This window comes from Athene cunicularia (assembly GCF_003259725.1).
Source record: "Athene cunicularia isolate RWA chromosome 5 unlocalized genomic scaffold, athCun1 chr5_part2, whole genome shotgun sequence".
Lineage (NCBI taxonomy): Eukaryota > Metazoa > Chordata > Aves > Strigiformes > Strigidae > Athene > Athene cunicularia.
In genome coordinates, this window is record NW_020799102.1 from 446,464 (window position 1) to 464,190 (window position 17,727).

A 17,727-nucleotide genomic window follows, 5' to 3' on the forward strand; every position below is an offset into this window, starting at 1 on the left:
GGGGAGGGCGGGGCAGGCAACGCCAGACTCGCTTCCCATTGGTCAGACGTAGGAGAGTGCGTCGGAATATGGGTGGGAGCTCCGAGGATTGGGCGGGGCGGCGGCCGAGCGGCGCGGCGATTGGTCAGTCCTGAGGCGGCGGGGCGGGTCCGAAGTTTTGCGGAAGTGGATGCTTAGCGCAGCGGCGCGGCGCTCGGTGGCGAGCAGCGGGAGGTCATCGGTTTCAAGGAAATACCTTTTATTGCCCCTGGCCCCCCAGGACCGCCGCTCCCGGCAGCAGGAGGCAGCATGGCAGCGGCTCCTCAGAGCAGGATGCAGCTGCCCTTGCGCTTCACCTCGGAGGCGGCGCGGACGAGCCCCAGCTTCTGCTGGCTGTAGGGCGGGTAGCGCAGGGCGTTGAGGGCCTCCCGGCCCATGCCGCGGTGCAGGCAGCCGCGGTGGTGGGTGAAGGTGTCGAAGGTGAATTTGCCGTGCTGCATCCCCAAACCGCTGTTTCCTGCAATGCACAGCACAGGGCCCCGATTGGACACTAGGAAGCGAAGCAACAGCCTCCTTGGCTGCCTCTTTCCAGCGGGAAACTTCAGCAAAAAGGTTCAGAATGAAATTTAGACCTTTTCAAGGCCCGCAGGTTTACAAGAGCTTCGCGTGAAGCAAGAGGGAGGGCCGTCAGAAATTGCACACATATAAGTAAGTTTGCCTTTAAAAATATCACCCTTGGGTGATTTGTTAGATCTGAGGTGGGATGATGGCAAATGCTTCTGAAGTTTTCACCCTCATAGTATCTGTGCTGTGAGCTGGAGCCCCTGCTGTTTACTCCTCAATAAACTCCTCAAGACCTGCATTGCATAAAGGAACATGTGTACATTTGGGATTTCATAGGAAGTTGGGTTCAGACCCACAGTCCAAAATGGAGATCCATGAAAAACTGAAGTTCTGAATTCCTGAAAACGGTGGTAAAGTGACAATTTCCAAGTTCCCTCCTGCAGAGACAAGGGGTAGCACAGCAGTGGGATGAGTGTGACAGGCTGGCTGTCGGCACCCTGCAGAGGCACTGTGTGTGGAAAGAAAGGTCTAGAGATGTTTCTGTGGTGGCCACATTCAAAATTCCCTGTCTTTTAAACAAGAAATTTCCACATACGCAAGGAATAATGTGCTTGGGATGGCAAACATGGGGAGAAGGTACCTCAGAGTGCTGAACACAGGTGGAGCAGAAAAAAGCCCCAGAGCTCAGCCCTGGTGCAGCAAAGCAGAGGGCTTCTGGTGGGGCTCTACCTGGTTCAGAAGGATTTTCCAACAGAGCATTAATCTCTCTGAACCCAGGGCTCAGGCCTGCTTGCCCCATCTCCCCCGAGACCGCTCCTCGTCATGGCCCACACAGCTCAGCACCAGGGGTGGGATCATGGCCGGCTCTCATTGGCCAGGGGCCAGCAGGTTGGGGGATTTGGACCTACCGATCCCACCAAAGGGCAGCGAGGTCAAGGTCACGTGCATCAGGGTGTCATTACCGCAGAAGCCACCGCTGCTTGTACGCTCCAGCACCTGTTTCACCACCTGGGAGGGAGACAGAGAAGGTGGGTGTGGATCTCGCACCCTGTTCCCACCCCTCCAGCTGCAATCTATCCCCCACAACCAGGGCTCTCTGCCTCTCAAAAAAAACTCCTGGAGCCTGAACAAGGCTGAATACACTTGCCAAGGGGCATGGGGCAAGCATATCCCTGACATGTACACTCTACCTTGTCATTGGAGGAGAAGGCGTACACAACCAGCGGCCGCTCATGGCTATTAATGAAGTCAATGGCTTTGTCCATGTTGGCTACAGTGACAATGGGCAGGATGGGGCCGAAGATCTCCTCCTGCATGATCGGATCAGAGGGCTGCACATCCACCAGCACCGTGGGAGCTGCAGAGAAAGAAACCCGAAGGCATTAGCCATGCCTGGAGGTTGGAGATGACACCTCAGTCCTCTCGCCAAGTCCCATACCTCCTCTAAGATAGGACAGACACCTTGCCAAGCTGCCCCATTCCCCTGCAAACCTCCCCTAAATGTCACTTCCATCTAGAACATCCCCTTCGGCTGCAAGACCCTCTCCAAGATCCAAGTCCACCCCACTGAAAGATGAAGACTTGGGTGAAGTCCAAGCTCTCACCGATGTAACGCTCCTTCTCATCCGTCTGTCCTCCGATGACCGCACGCCCACTGCGCAGCAGCGTCTGCACCCGCTGGAAGTGCTTGTCCCCGACAATGCGGCCAAAATCAGGGGATTCCTGAGGCTTGGGGCCATAAAAATCAGTGATAGCCTTATCCAGAGCAGGCAGCAGCTTCTTCTGCATCTCCACACTGCACAGCACGTAGTCGGGTGCGATGCAGGTCTGTCCCGCATTGTAGAAGCGACCCCAGGCCACCCGCTGGGCCACGTTCTGCACGTCGCAGGTGTCAGACACGTAACAGGGGTTCTTGCCCCCCAGCTCCAGTGTCACCGGCGTCAGGTGCTTGGCAGCAGCTGCCATCACAATCCTCCCCACAGAGGAGCTGCCTGTGGGCCAGGAAAAGATGCATCACAGGGAGGATACAACCATGCTACAGCCCGACCCATGGGCTTCGCCTGATGAGCAGCCAGAGGAGATACATCAAGTCCCACTCCTATCCTGCACCCACCTTGGTGTGCAGCTCAGGGCTGAGCCTGCGCCCCCAGAACCCTCTCCAGCTCTACTGCATCCCCCAGTTCAGCCATTACAAAACCCAGATATGGTTGTTAGATCCTGACAGGTCTGTGGCAAATCCTGCGCTGGATCTGGCCACCAGGTCCTTGACACAACAAGCTGTGCCGCCTTCATGGTCAGGCAAAGGGGCCTCTCTGCAGGCAGGCTGCCTGCTGTCTTGCATGAGGAGCAGGGTAAGCCACAGCAGGGTGTCAGAGGGAACCCCTTTTTCTCACTGCACAAAAAATGCTCTGCTCTGGCTGGTGGGACATACCGGTGAAGAAGATGTAGTCAAACTTGTTCTCCAGCAGCATAGTGGTCTCCTGCACGCCGGCCGTCACCACGGCAAAGCAGTCCTGAAAAAGGAGAGGGAGGGTCCCCTGCTGTCAGCATCTTCCCAGGGCCATGCTGTCCATGTCCCCCCTACCAGCAGCCTGGTGGGCACCAGCTGCGCATGGGGGAAGGAGGTACAGCAGCACCTAAAACCTCCGGGCATGGTGCTGGTGTGTGCACAGGAGGTTTGGGGACAGCACGGCCCTTGGACGGGGCCAGGGAGAGCTGCTTACATTGTCCAGGTAGCTGGGCAGCACTTCAGCCACAAGTCTCTCTGAGTTCTTGGTCATCTCTGAGGGTTTGACAATGACACAGTTACCTGCCGGGGGAGAGACAGGCCGTCATGCAGTGACATGGTGACCACCAGCCCTTCTGGCCGCCCCCAGCCTGGGGACCAGCATGGCCTGGATTCTCCAGGTTCAGCTTACCAGCAGCGATGGCCCCGATGAGGGGCACCAGGAGAAGGTAGATGGGGTAGTTCCAGGGCGCGATGATGAGCACCACCCCATACGGGTCCTTGCGGATGAAGGCCGAGTCCAGCTGCGTCACCTGCAGGACACCCCAGAGTCTCCTTTCCCCCACTGCCATCATGTCCACACCCTACCCATATCTGCCTGGCCAAGGGGGTCCTGACCCGCATCCTCTCCCTCGTTTTCCCTCCTTACCAGATTCTTGTCCACGTGCTTGTCCTTCATCCAGTGGGACAAGTTGTTCAGTGTCTCATGGAGCTCGTTCTTGCAGAGGAGGATCTCGGTGAATTCAGCTTCGAAGGGCGGCTGGGGACAGAGCACCCTACGCGTCAGCTCTGCACGTGCTGCAGCACCTCTTAGCCCCACTCTGCATATTTATTTATTTATTTTTATTCAGGATTTAGGCCCCCAAGCCCTTCCTGTCCCACGGTGGATGCACAGTTCGCTCTCATCCCCAAGCTGCACAGCACAGCATGCCACGGGGAAAGGGTATCCTGTTGCAGCATCACCAGGCCTGTCCTGTGGGCAGTAACCTGCCTGCAGCCAGGTTTTCCCTGCTGGGAGCTCAGCTGAGGTTCAGGAAAAGTAAGAATTTGGGGAGGGGAGGGGTCTGTGAAGTGAGTGGTGGTGTTTGGGGGAAGAAAGGGCTGGTCTGGCTACTGAATCTTGTGGAGACAAGAGCATCTCAAGTCACAACCCCGTTTTCTAGCATGTGTGTTTTCACACGCAAACACGCAAACAAAAGAAGTTGATGGACACCAGCAGGACAGACTGGTTTTTACAACCTGCCAGAGATCAACTGAGCTAAGTCTTCAAAGATTTAGCCCCATCAATAAAAGCTTGGAAGACATCCGGGTGCAAATCCTGCCACCACCCCCCTTCACCTGGCTTTGACTTTTGCTCTGTGGAGGTGTCATCGGTGTGGGAATAGCACCGGTGCCGAGGTGGGCTCTGTCAGCAGCTCCTCACCTCCGATCAAGAGGGGACCCCTCAGTGTTTGTCCCACAGTTGGGTTTCTTCTCACCCAGGGGTACGGTGGCAGGCAAAGGTGGACAGGGACTCAGGGGGGAAGTGGCAGGTTTAAAGGATAAAACCAGCCGGTCCTGGGGGATATCCACCACCCAGGTGTCAAGATTTAGGAGGAAATACAGGAGAAAAGGGAATATCCAGATTTTGGAACCTGTTTGTGGAGGGCTTTTTGTTAGTGAGCTGAGAAAGTGGGGAGGAGATCCACAACAGAGTCTCGGAAGGAGGGAGCGGAGGAAGCAAAGGTTGTTCTCAGCAGGGCGGGAGGAGCGACGGTCATGCAGAGAGGGAGCCCAAAGGGCGAAGAGTTGGGGAGCAGCGCGGGCACTTGGCTTGGCATGACGTCGGGACGAGAAGCAGGACCAAGGGAGAAGCTGGGCTGCCCTTCCAGGGAGAGAGTAAGGGGATAACATGAGCAGACCAACACACTGGATGGCTCTTCCAAGGAAAAGGGAACCTCAGGCAAATAAGGAAGCATAACCAACTCTAACGATGGCTCTCAGCCCGCTGTGGTGGGCATTGGGGTGAGCGGTGTGTCTCAGGTGGGCTGGAGCAGCTGGGTTTGGGCTGGGGCTTTCCAAGTTGAGGCTGGAAAACACCGAGCCTGGTACCTCACTGTAGAGTAGAAGAAAGAAGAAGCAGAGGAACAGCGACCAGGAAGGGTCCAATGAGTTTTTAAGAATCCCAGAATCATCTGGGTTGGAAAAGACCTCGAAGATCCTCGAGTCCAACCATGAACCTCATGCTGACCATTCTCAACTCCACCAGATCCCTCAGCGCTGGGTCAACCCGACTCTTCAACCCCTCCAGGGATGGGGACTCCCCCCCTGCCCTGGGCAGCCCATTCCAACGCCCAACAGCCCCTTCTGCAAAGAAATCCTTCCTCAGAGCCAGCCTGACCCTGCCCTGGCACAGCTTAAGGCCATTCCCTCTTGTTTCTTGGTTCAAGAGACTCATCCCCCCTCTCTGCACCCTCCTGTCAGGGAGCTGTAGAGGGCCATGAGGTCTCCCCTCAGCCTCCTCTTCTCCAGACTAAACCCCCCCAGTTCCCTCAGCTGCTCCCCAGCAGACCTGTGCTCCAGACCCTGCACCAGCTCCGTTGCCCTTCTCTAGACACGCTCGAGTCATTCAACGGCCTTTTTGGGGTGAGGGGCCCAAAACTGAACCCAGTCTTCGAGGGGCGGCCTCACCAGTGCCGAGCACAGGGGTAAGATCCCTTCCCTGTCCCTGCTGGCCACGCTATTGATGATACAAGCCAGGATACCACTGGCCACCTGGGCACACTGCTGGCTCCTGTTCAGCTGGCTGGCAAAGAACCCCCACAGGTCCCTCTCTGACTGGCAGCTTCCAGCCACTCCTCCCCAGGCCTGTACGAAGAGGTTGGATGAACAGCAGGCAGAAGGATGCAGACAGGAGGCAGCACTGCTGCCTTCCAAAAATATTTGTAAGTATTGTCTGTGTTCACCCTGTTTCTGAGCATCCTTTTGCAAGCCTGGGCCAGACAGACCTTTTGATCTTGCTCCTTGTGTGAGCTAGGGATGAGCAGGGGATTACTAAGCCAGGTCTGCTCTCAGCAAAAGAGCTGGCTGCTTAAAAATAGAACAAATTATGTGGATCCCCCCGATCCAGAGTGCGGTGAGGGTGGGGAGGGTATGTGGAGGGAAGTTGAGGGTGTAGAACAACAAATGATGAGCCCTGAGTGGGGTGTGAGGCTCTGGATGTGGGTGGATGAGCTGGACCAGAGGGGGAACTATCGAGCTGGGGGGTGGGAAGGGGGGTGGTGGAGCTCTCTGAGGACTTTTGGACATGCAGGGGATGGGTCTGCTCTGCTCTCTACCCCGACATGGGAGAGGGGGAGCAAAGAGGCAGGGGACGATGCAAAGCTGGGGGTCAGGGCTCTGAGAGCTGCAACTGAGCACTGGGAGAGGGGAATTCGGACAACGTTTGGTGGAAAATCCAAGGCAGGGAGGACGCAGAGGGGGTGACAGGAGTTGGGGATGAACCTACCCAGAAGAGAGATAAACTAAGGCTGGGAATGCTAAATTACAGATGGACAGTCCCCATGGCCCCGCTCTGCCCACACTGCAGGCAGGGCTGCAGGCAGGGCAGCCCCCGGCTCCTCCAGCCATGGGGTCCCCCAGTTCCTGGTCCCCCTCTCACCTTGCCCATGTCGGAGGCGGTGGCCTCCAGGATGTCCTGCTTCTTCTCATCCAAGAAGCGGCCCAGGGCCTCCAGCTGTGCCACACGATATTCCATGGGCCGCGTCTTCCCTGAGAGCCAGGTTGCTCGCAGGCGCCTCACCAGCCCGGCGTAGGGGTTCCCACTGCAGGGATGAGGGTGTCAGGGGGACCCCCCAGCCCCATTCCAGCCCCTCGTGCTCCCAGTGATGAGAGAGGAGCTCCACATTGCTCCAGCCTCGCACCAAACTGAAGCCGTGGGGTGAGGGCAGAGCATCTGCACCCCTCCTGCCTCCCCTCTGTCCTGGCCACACGCTCTCACCTCGCAGCATCGCCGTCTGTGCTCCCCTTCCTGCTGCCACCATCATCCTCCGGGACTTTTCTGGCCCCGCTGCTGCCGGTGTCCATGGTCCCACGGGAGCGGCACAGGGTGAGTTATGCTGGGGTTGCCCAGGGGTCAGACAGGCAGCCGGCGGTCTCGTGCCGTTTGGGATGCGAACTGCAGGTTCCCCACCCCAGCTAACGGGCTGTTTTAACCCCCCCCAGGAGGTGGCCTCGGGGACCCCAGCACCGCAACTGGGATCCTGCCGAGTCGTGGGGCAGGCGGGGTGCAGGCAGCCACCCCAGTCCCCGCTACAACCCGCTCTCCCTCAGAGGAGGGAGGCTGCTCGTTTCCTGCTCTGCCCCTTGGCTGCCAGCCCCACTATGAGTCACCACTGGCTCCACTCCAAACCACTTGGGATGCAAAACGCACCCCAAACCCAACCCCGGGGCACCCCACTGCTACGCAGCCCTGCACACAACCCCGGCAGGGTGTGATAGTGGGGCTGAGGGTGGCAGGGGGACGGATGGGGAGGGTCTGGGTATCCGGCCAGCTGCCAGATTCTTGCCTGGTTTCCCCCCAAAAGCTGGGTGAAGGAGGCGCAAGGTGAGGCCACGCAGGAGAGTTCAATGCAATGTCTTTACTACAGGCGGAGGGAAAAGCAACAACCGGCACCGAGGAAAAGCAAAGGAAAGGTCCATCTAAGAGGTGGTGGGGCTAACAGCCGGTCCTCAGCCTGGCAGGAACCGTTTCTCGAAGTACAGGGCAAAAAAAACCCAGAACTTTTTGCCATTTCAGATGTGGCAAACAGTCCGGAGCTGAGGCAGCTCAGGAGGAGCAAGATGTCCGTCCGTGCCATCCCATGTGCAGCAGGGTGGCAGCGAGGCAAAAAGACATGGACTACGGTGCTGCAGAGGGGGGGTTTTGCACCCCAGTGGCAGGAGACCCAGCCAGGAATGTCCATCCTCCCCCCGCCACGAGTCTGTGAGCGGCAGGGGATGCTCAGAGCAGCGTACACGTGCCCTTACGCTTGATCTCGAAGGTGGCGGTCAGCAGCCCCAGCTTCTGCTGGCTGTAGGGTGGGTAGCGCAGGGCGTTGAGGGCTTCCAGGCCCATGTTGCGGTGCAGGCAGCCGCGGTGGTGGGTGAAGGTGTCAAAGGTGAATTTACCGTGGTATTTCCCCAAACCGCTGTTTCCTGCAATGCACAGCACAGGTCCAAACTTGCTACGGGACTCTTAGTCCTGCCCACGCCGAGCAGCGGCGAGACACAGCAAACTTCACAGGCTTTGCTCAATGCAAACGCTCCTGTTGCTGAGCAACGGGGGGACGCGGTGGCGGAGATCTCACCCTTCCCTGCCCCTTTTCCAGCTCTACGGCTACTCAGTCCAGCAAGTCCTTCCGCAGCTTACCCCTGGTGTGTTATTTTTACTGCCTACATGTATCTACATAAATTTTGCTGGGTCTACAAGGCTCCATTTCCTTCTCTAACCTCTACAGTGCTCTACCATACCTACCCCCCGTTAGGAGCTGCCAGTGTGGCCCCTACAAAGGGCAGCTTCTTCCCAAAGATCTTAAAAAAATTGGAAGCACATTGGCAATGTCAGTTCCCCCAATTCCTGCGGCTGGTTTAAGCTCGAGGTTGCACATCATGGTTAACAGCCCAGTGACTTCACATCCAAGCTACCATGGAAGCTTTGGCAAGCGCCATCTCACCCTGATGACTTCAGACCCTTCACCTGACTGGACTGCTATAAAAATGGCTTCACTGGATAATTTGAGTCCCTTTGTCTGAATCATTTCCATAAAGATAAGTTATAGGATGGGAACCACCAAAAATTGTTCCCTGAGCCACAGTCAGGCAAGGAATTAATTGTGCTTTGCTGTCGCGGTGTCCTATTATGTCTGAATCAGCCCTCAGCCCTGACAGAGATGCTGGGCACGTGCAGCATAAAACTGAGATATTTTCCCCAGGGAAAATTCTGGGGAAGAGACCAGGAGCCTGGGAAAGTATCGCTGGGAAACAGCAGCAGCAGCTCCCTGTATTCCTGTGCTCTTCCCTGGACAATGTTACAACCAGGGCCCAGGGCTGGGCAGACCTCGCTTTTCACCTGAGAAAACAATTGTTGTTGCCCCTGGAGAGCAGAAACTCTCCCTCTTTACCCAGGACAATCCCCAAGTTACCACAGTTAGGTTCTCCAAACATTTATAAGTGTTTTGCCCATATTTACTCCTAAAAGGTAGAATGAACGTACAAGCCAGATCCTGAGTGACATTAAGGGCTCCTATCCAGCACCTCACTGTCTGCAGGAGGGAGCGGCTCAAGCTGGATGTGCTCCCACCCGAGGGGCAGAGCAACGGACAGACCGACAGGAACAGCACTTGAGGAGCTCCCAGGTGTGCCTGAGGAGGGCAGGAACCCCACCCCGGCACAGAATTCACTCACCATGCCCACGTTGCTCAGAAATACCAGGGAAATAATTTAGAGATTTCACGGCTCTCTACATGAAGAATTTGCAATGATTCACTTGAACAGAGAGAAGAAACCTCAGAGTGTTCCGTGTTCAGCAGAAACAAAGCCACAGAGCCCTGGTGCAGAGATGCAAAGGGCTTCTGGTGGGGGCCTACCTGGATTTTCTGACAAAACATTAAGCCCCCTGGACCCAGATACCCCATCTTCCCCAAGACCCCTCCTCACTGCGGCCACAGCTCAGCAACAGGGGAAGGATCACACCTGGCTCACATTGGCCAGGAGCTGGCAGACTGGGGGATTTGGACCTACCGATCCCACCAAAGGGCAGTGAGGTCAAGGTCACGTGCATCAAGGTGTCGTTGCCACAGAAGCCACCGCTGCTTGTGCGCTCCAGCACCTGGTTCACCACCTGGGAGGGAAACAGAAGGTGGACGTGGATCTCGCACCTTGGCTCCATGAGCAGCACTTGACAAACATCACCCAACTCATTCATCATGCCACTGTCTCGGAGCGGCTGGGCTCAAAAGACCCCTCAGAGCATCGCCAAGGTGGTCACTGACTCCACCACCTCATTTCCCTCATCCACCTTCTGCCCTGTAGAACTGCACACACCTTGCTGTCGCAGGAGAAGGCATAGATGACCAACGGCTGCGAGCGTGCGTTGATAAAGTCAATGGCTTCATCCATGTTGGCCACAACGACGATGGGGAGGATGGGGCCAAAGATCTCCTCTTGCATGGCAGGGTCAGAGGGCAGCACATCCGCCAGCACCGTGGGAGCTGTGGAGAAGGGTTAGAGCAACAAGTCACCCCAGGCACATACACGGGTGGGCCCACAAACCCCAGACCCCAGGCCCTCACCAATGTAACGCTCCTTCTCGTCCGTCTGTCCTCCGATAGCCACGCGCCCGCTGCACAGCAGAGCCCGGATACGGCGGAACTGCTTGTCCCCCATGATGCGGCCGAAATCAGGGGATTCCCGAGGGTTGGAGCCAAAAAACTCAGTGATGGCCTCACGCAAGGCAGGCATCAGCTTCTCCTGCATCTCCACACTGCACAGCACGTAGTCGGGCGCGATGCAGGTCTGTCCCGCGTTGAAGAAGCGGCCCCAGGCCACCCGTCGGGCCACGTTCTGCACATCGCAGGTGTCAGACACATAACAGGGGTTCTTGCCCCCCAGCTCCAGTGTCACCGGCGTCAGGTGCTTGGCAGCAGCTGTCATGATGATCCTGCCCACCGAGGTGCTGCCTGCCGGCAGGGAAGAGATGCATCGTGGTGAAGATCCCACTGGCTGCGGGACGTGGTTCTCTGGGGAGCCGGGGCCAGGGGAAATGCACCGAGTCCCCCCCGAGCCTCGGAAACACACCCGCCAGATCTTCCAACGGATCCTGCCACCAGATCCCCAACACAAGCCATGCCACCTTCATGGGCAGGCAAGGGGGCCTCTCTGCAGGCAGGCTGCCTGCTGTCTTGCGTGAGGAGCAGAGTAAGGCACGTTGTCAGAGGGAACCCCTCTTTCTCACCGCACAAAAAATGCTCTGCTCTGGCCTGTGGGACATACCAGTGAAGAAGATGTAGTCAAACTTGTTCTCCAGCAGCATGGTGGTCTCCTGCACGCCGGCCGTCACCACAGCAAAGCAGTCCTGAAAAAGGAGAGGGAGGGTCCCCTGCTGTCAGCATCTTCCCAGGGCCATGCTGTCCATGTCCCCCCCACCAGCAGCCTGGTGGGCACCAGCTGCATGTGGGGGAAGGAGGTACAGCAGCACCTGAAACCCCTCAGGGTAGTGCTGGTGTGTGTACGAGAGGGTTGGGGACAGCACAGCCCTGGGACAGGGTCAGGGAAAGCTGCTTACGTTGTCCAGGTAGCAGCTCAGCATTTCAGCAACAACTCTTTCTGTGTTCTTGGACGTCTCAGAGGGTTTGACAATGACACAGTTACCTGCCGGGGGGAGACAGGCCATCAGCACAGTGACATGGTGACCACCAGCCCTTCTGGCCCCCCCAGCCTGGGGACAAGGTGCCGTGCTGGGCATGATCCTCTAGGTTCAGCTCACCAGCAGCGATGGCCCCGATGAGGGGCACGAGGAAGAGGTGGATGGGGTAGTTCCAGGGCGCGATGATGAGCACCACCCCGTACGGGTCCTTGCGGATGAAGGCTGAGTCCAGCTGCGTCACCTGCAAGAAAGGCCATGACCTCAACACCAGGCCCGGCACCTACTGCCCCACCACAGTCCAGCACGCAGCACTGTCCTCCCCAGCCCACTCAGCTCTTTCCCACCAGTTTACAGAATCCCAGAATCATCTGGGTTGGAAAAGACCTTGAAGCTCCTCCAGTCCAACCATGAACCTCATGCTGACCATTCTCAGCTCCACCAGATCCCTCAGCGCTGGGTCAACCCGACTCTTCAACCCCTCCAGGGATGGGGACTCCCCCCCTGCCCTGGGCAGCCCATTCCAACGCCCAACAGCCCCTTCTGCAAAGAAATCCTTCCTCAGAGCCAGCCTGACCCTGCCCTGGTGCTGCTTGAGGCCATTCCCTCTTGTCCTGGCGCTTGTTCCTTGGTTCAAGAGACTCATCCCCAGCTCTCTGCACCCTCCTGTCAGGGAGCTGTAGAGGGCCATGAGGTCTCCCCTCAGCCTCCTCTTCTCCAGACTAAACCCCCCCAGTTCCCTCAGCCGCTCCCCAGCAGACCTGTGCTCCAGACCCTGCACCAGCTCCGTTGCCCTTCTCTGGACACGCTCGAGTTATTCAATGGCCTTTTTGAGGTGAGGGGCCCAAAACTGAACTCATTCATTGAGGGGCGGCCTCACCAGTGCCGAGCACAGGGGTAAGATCCCTTCCCTGTCCCTACTGGTAATTCACCACCCCCTCTTCCCTTCAAGGTCAGCCTGGAGCTTCAGCCTTACCAGATTCTTGTCCACATGCTCGTCCTTCATCCAGTGGCACAGGTTATTCAGGGTGTTATTGAGCTCGTTCTTGCAGAGGAGGATCTCAGTGAAGTAAGCCTCAAAGGACGGCTGGAGACAGACAGATATCCCATGAGCATCACCCCAACACCAACCCCATCTCCTCCCTTTCCACAGGAGACATCTCCCACCTCTTCTGCCCATGAAGAACATGAGAAGCTTTAAGCAGAAGTTGTTGTCACCTCCTGCAATCCTCACAGAATATCATAGTCCCTGGAATTTTATGAATATATATGGCCAGAGGGAAAAAAAACATATTTAACAGCCTTCTGAGCTCAGCATCTGTCAGCTGCTCACCTGGCAACAGGGTCCTGAGCCAAGAGGGAACCAAGTAACGTCACCAGAGCTCCAGGAGCTCCAGAGAAGCTGGTACTGGTGTCAGAGGCAGCTCCGCTTTGCTGTCCTGGGACAGGACAGTGCTCTGGCACTGGTGCATTTGTGTCCCCACCACTTGGGGACATGAGCTGGAAGCAAAGCCCTGAGCTCCCTTCTACAGCCCATGCACAAAAGCTGACCTTAAGACCTTCCTTTGTTCCAAGAGAAATACAAATGAATGCCTTGTGATGGAGCTCAGCTGAGCACCACCAGACCCCCATCCCAGGCACAAACCCCTACAGCTGCTGGGGTTCCAGCACCAAGCCAGCACATGGCTGGGAGAGGCAGGTCGGATGAGACACCCCAGTCGAGGAATTAAACAAACCCAGCAGGTTTCTCCAAGATACACCATCCCAACAGGCAATGACTAAAGGGACAGTGACTCGGGAGAGGTGGCGGGACGTCAGAGCCGGGATCGCAGGGGCTGCCGAGGCATTTCCTGTCCGTGGTAGGTGCTCCCTGCTGCCGTAAGCACAGCTGCGAGGCACAGCTCAGGACTGTTCTTGTGGGAGAAGCATGAAGATATGAGAAGATAACTCAGCAAAGCCCCTTGTCACCCTGGAGAGCGGGAGGAGCAAAGCTCCTGCGCTGTGAAGCCGTGTTGGCGAAGCGCAGTGGGCGCAGCTGACACCCTCCACCGCAACATCCTTTGGACTCCTCCAACCCCAAAGCATCCCTGGCCAGGAGCCTTCCCCCATCACTGCAGCAAAACACTGCTTTGAGGTTGGAAAGTTCTCATTCCACCACCAAGCCCAGCTGAGAGAGACCTTCAGTTCCCCAATGCTGCTCAAGTGCCTGGATAGGTGCTGCTGCTCCTCGACGTGAGGGCTCACGGTGGGCCCATCAGATGTCAGGTGAAGCAACGGAGCTGCTCTTGGCTCAGGCTGACAGTTGCATCACTAGGAGGATGAGGAAATTGCCGGTAAAGATGAGCCATTCTGGGTTTGGACAGGACACGAGGGTTGCAAGATGGGATATTAAGTCTGAGGTCATCCAAGGGCCTTCAATCATTGATGGACAGAAACCGGCATCCCTGGAGGGAGGTACCCACCTCAGAGACGTAAGACCAGATGAACTGTCCATCTAACTATGAGGGCCCGGCTGCATAACAAGCGTATTACTAGACAACCGGCTCTAATTACATACAATTAGGAGAGATGAAGGACGCACTCCAAGTGTTGATGCCTACCAAGCTCTGGCTGAAGGAGAAGGCCCTCACCTCAAACAAGGCAATTAGGAGCTCTGGGAGATGTCAGGGTGTTGAAAGCCACGTCTGAGGGCACAGGCTGCTGCGCTGATACGCCCACAGATACAAGTCCTTTGGGGCTGAGTGTTATCTCTACCAGATAAGAGCAGTTATACTGCACCGGGGCAAGCCACGCCTCTGAAAACATTTCTGAATATGTGAGCAAAGCATGAGGTGGGCTGCACCACACATCACGAGAAGGGGAAAAGTGGGAGACAAAGGTCCTAAAGCTGCTGGACACTGATGAAGCAAGCTGATAATGCTTCTGCTTCCTCAGTGGATCATCCGGGAGCTCCTGGCGTGCCGCAACAGCCAGAGCCACATCCAGGTCCCTGCCCATGCCACCGCACGGCTCAGCACCGTGCCAGAGAAACCAGTCCCTGCGAGGCCGATGAGCCCTGAGCAGCCCTGGGAGGAATGTGCAAGGCCAGCACGTTGCACAACGATGATAATCCCCGGTGGGACCAGGCCGCTGAGGAGCAATTCCAGGACATCACATTCTGTGGTGGTCACGTGAAGACACCAGGAGCTCGACACGTGGGGGCGAAGCTCGGGAACACCGAAGTTCCCACCTCATAGCAGCCAACGGGGACTTTGCCCGGTTTAAGCGCAGCAGGGATGGGCTTAGCAGCATTAAGCCTGCCCTACGCACACTCCTGCTGACCCTGGCTGTGGGGAGCTCTGCAGGGACCCACCACCCATGGGTGGTCCCCACAGACCCAGCACCCACAGGAGCTCCCCACCAGCCCTGGAGCACATCAGGGGGGATGCAGGACTCCAGTGAGGGGAATCCCAATGCCCAGAGTTCCACACCTGCCCCCAGGAAGATGCAAAACCCAGAGAAGGGTGGGTAGAAAGGGCCCCAAAGATGCGACCCCGGATTCCTCTCACCTTGCCCATGTCGGAGGCGGTGGCCTCCAGGATGTCCTGCTTCTTCTCATCCAAGAAGCGGCCCAGGGCCTCCAGCTGTGCCACACGATATTCCATGGGCCGCGTCTTCCCCGAGAGCCAGGTTGCTCGCAGGTGCCTCACCAGCCCGGCGTAGGGGTTCCCACTGCAGGGATGAGGGTGTCTGGAGGACCTCCCAGCCCCATTCCAGCCCCTCATGCTCCCAGTGAGGATGGAGAGGAGCTCCACATCACCCCAGCCCCACATCACCCCAACCCAGTATCAAACTGGAGCCCCAGAGTCCCTGGAGAGAGGGCAGGGAGTCTACACCCTGAGTCTTCCCCTTGCTGCCAGGAGCATCACCCCTGCAGCACTGTTCCTTGTCTCCTCCCTTGGGCCACGCTGGGGTGTGGTGGCCCACAGACCCCAAACTTGTCCTCCCAGCACCAACCCAGGGACCACCAGCACTGCCACAGCACCCCCTTACCCACTCACTCCAAGCACCCCATCTCCCTTCTGCCCCTCACTCTCACCCTATGGCACTGCAGTTCTCCAGCCCCTTCCCGAGGCCTCCGCTGCCTGCACCGCTGCCTGCACTGCAGCTGGCAGCTTTCCCGGCATTGCTGCCCACCAAGCTGCACTTGTCATAGCCTGGGGTCTGCTGGACAGAGGGCTCAAGGGACTGGTACATGCCGAGCTGTGGCGAGGAGCTGCTGGTCTCCACGGAGAGTGTGGTGGCCCTGGGGAAGAGACACGGGGTGGGTTACACAGGAGCTGGAAACGCCGGAGATGCCGGCTTGCTCCCAAGAGGAGTCAACCCGCAGCCACCCGTGCCCCGAGCTGCCCACGGCACCTTTGAAGGGTGACTTCATGCTCGGGGCTGTCCTAGCCATGGGGTGACTCAACCCAGTGCAGCTGCCAGAGGCCCCAGTGCACCCAGCGGGGGATGCCTGAGATTCCCGGGCCCTCCCTGTGCTCTGGGATGGCCACCAACCTCCGGCCAAGGACTGATGTGGGGTCACCCCACAGGGACCTCAGGGACCCTGATGTGGGGCAGCATCTCCAGATGCTCCACGGGGGTCCCCAGGGACCCTGGTGTGGGGCCGTGTGAGCCAGCACCAGTTCTGCCACAGCTCAGCTTGCCTTTTGGGCGACGGCATCGCTCCCCCAGTGCAGTGCAGCCATCCCCAGAGCTGGGAGGCAGAGCCACAGCCCCACATCTGCCCCCCTTCCTGCTGCATGCACCCACCCCTCAAGCAAACCCACCCAGTGAGGTGCCCAGTGCCCCACAGCCTCCAACTGCATAGGGCCACACATAGGGGGGTCCCGAGTCTCCCAGTGCCTACCTGGGGGTGCTGAGGGGTGGCCAGAGGAGCTTGAGGCCAGGCTAGCACTGCTGAGGTTCAGGGAGCCCCCTCCTAAATGCTGTGGGGCTGGTGGCCAGGCCCCACAGCCAGGGGCGGGCAGGGCTGTGCCCCGCCTCTGTGGGGCTGGCAGTGGGGACAAGGCCTGGGATGGGACCTCCCCCACAGGACGGTGACACCAGGGAACTCCCATGGCCACCAAACCACCACCATGAACCTTGACCCACTGGGACCCACAGACACCCCTCACCCTGCTCCCTGGGCCACCCTGACCCATGGGGACCCCACAGATACCCCTCACCCTGCTCTCCTGGGCCACGGGGACCCCCTCCACCCTGCTCCCTGAGCCACCCTGACCCATGGGGACCCCACAGACAGCCCTTACATAGCTCTCTGGGACCATCCTGACCCACGGGGACCCCACAGACACCCAACACTGCACACCCCATTCCCCCCTGCCAGGCCCTAATTACCCCGCTTTGTAAACAGGAAGGGCAGCAGCCCTGCCCCACACACCCTGCCACCGTGCCCCGGGCTCAGCCCTCCTGGCCATGCTCTCTGGGGACCCACAGCAGCGCCCCCCCAGGGAAAGGGGAATGTGTGTGTGTCCCCCCAACAGCACCTCAGATTGGCACCATGAGCTTGGCTGTGATGCCTGGGGAAACCCTGGTTTTGAGAGGGGCACAGCTGTCCCCGAGCAGCCCCTGCCTCCCTGGACAATGCCACACATCCACCCTCAAGGGACAGCAACGGATCCGTACCCCAAATAGGTTCATGGGTGGTACCAGGGTCCTCCATCCCAATTTGGGACCGGAGAGGAGATGCTCTGCACGGCCCCCAGAGATGGGGAAAACCAGTGGACCCACTGCCCATTGGTGTCACTGGAGCCCGAACAGAGGCGCCTGCAGACCTGAGGGTTGCAGGGTGCTGGGGACCCAAATTGGTCCCAGGGGTACATGCTGCAGGGGGGGCTGCACCCATAGACTGCCCCCCTGCCCACCACTTCTCAGGTTCGGGGCCATAGACCTGCACCCCCCAGGAACAACCCTTTCCCCCCGGCACCCCAGCGTGGCTCCTCTTGGCTCTTTTTGGGGTGGGTGTTGCTCCCTGGCAGCCCCCGGAGCCGCATCCGGCACCGCTGCTGTGGCCCTTCCCAGCTCAGCACCCTCCCCACGTGGTGCTGGCTGCTCCTCCACCGCATCTCAAGAATCCTCCGCTACCGGCTGGGCCAGATCCTGCCCGTGACAGAGATTTCCCCCTCCACACCCTGCCCTGGGGCACCCCAGCATCACCACGTGCCTGACCCCGGGTTTTGGATGATGAGTGGAGGTGTATGACCTACCACCCCCCAAATCAGCCTCACACCCACAAAATGGAGTGTCCCCCCCC

At 58.3% G+C, this 17,727-nt stretch overlaps 3 protein-coding genes across 3 annotated transcripts in view; 1 reads left to right on the forward strand and 2 right to left on the reverse strand.

Annotated features, from left to right (window-relative positions):
* Window positions 1-166: 166 nt before the first annotated feature.
* On the reverse strand, window positions 167-7,461 carry LOC113481018 (aldehyde dehydrogenase family 3 member B1-like). The gene is made up of 10 exons (XM_026850266.1): window positions 7,029-7,461; window positions 6,690-6,852; window positions 3,699-3,809; window positions 3,462-3,582; window positions 3,267-3,352; window positions 2,975-3,056; window positions 2,148-2,534; window positions 1,734-1,900; window positions 1,452-1,551; window positions 167-496 (listed from the first exon to the last, which is right to left on the reverse strand). Exons 1-10 carry the CDS (start codon window positions 7,112-7,114, stop codon window positions 303-305), a joined length of 1,497 nt encoding a protein of 498 aa, XP_026706067.1. The 5' UTR covers window positions 7,115-7,461; the 3' UTR covers window positions 167-302.
* A 198-nt stretch (window positions 7,462-7,659) lies between these two features.
* Window positions 7,660-15,939, reverse strand: LOC113481015 (aldehyde dehydrogenase family 3 member B1-like). Its single transcript, XM_026850264.1, has 10 exons — window positions 15,508-15,939; window positions 14,978-15,140; window positions 12,406-12,516; window positions 11,553-11,673; window positions 11,352-11,437; window positions 11,060-11,141; window positions 10,360-10,746; window positions 10,112-10,278; window positions 9,809-9,908; window positions 7,660-8,224 (listed from the first exon to the last, which is right to left on the reverse strand). Exons 1-10 carry the CDS (start codon window positions 15,663-15,665, stop codon window positions 8,031-8,033), a joined length of 1,569 nt encoding a protein of 522 aa, XP_026706065.1. The 5' UTR covers window positions 15,666-15,939; the 3' UTR covers window positions 7,660-8,030.
* Window positions 15,375-17,727, forward strand: part of UNC93B1 (unc-93 homolog B1, TLR signaling regulator) — a 4,759-nt gene continuing 2,406 nt past the window's right edge. The window contains exon 1 of the mRNA XM_026850271.1: window positions 15,375-15,381. The gene's annotated coding sequence lies outside the window, so the exon portion shown is untranslated. The remainder of the gene's footprint in view (window positions 15,382-17,727) is intronic.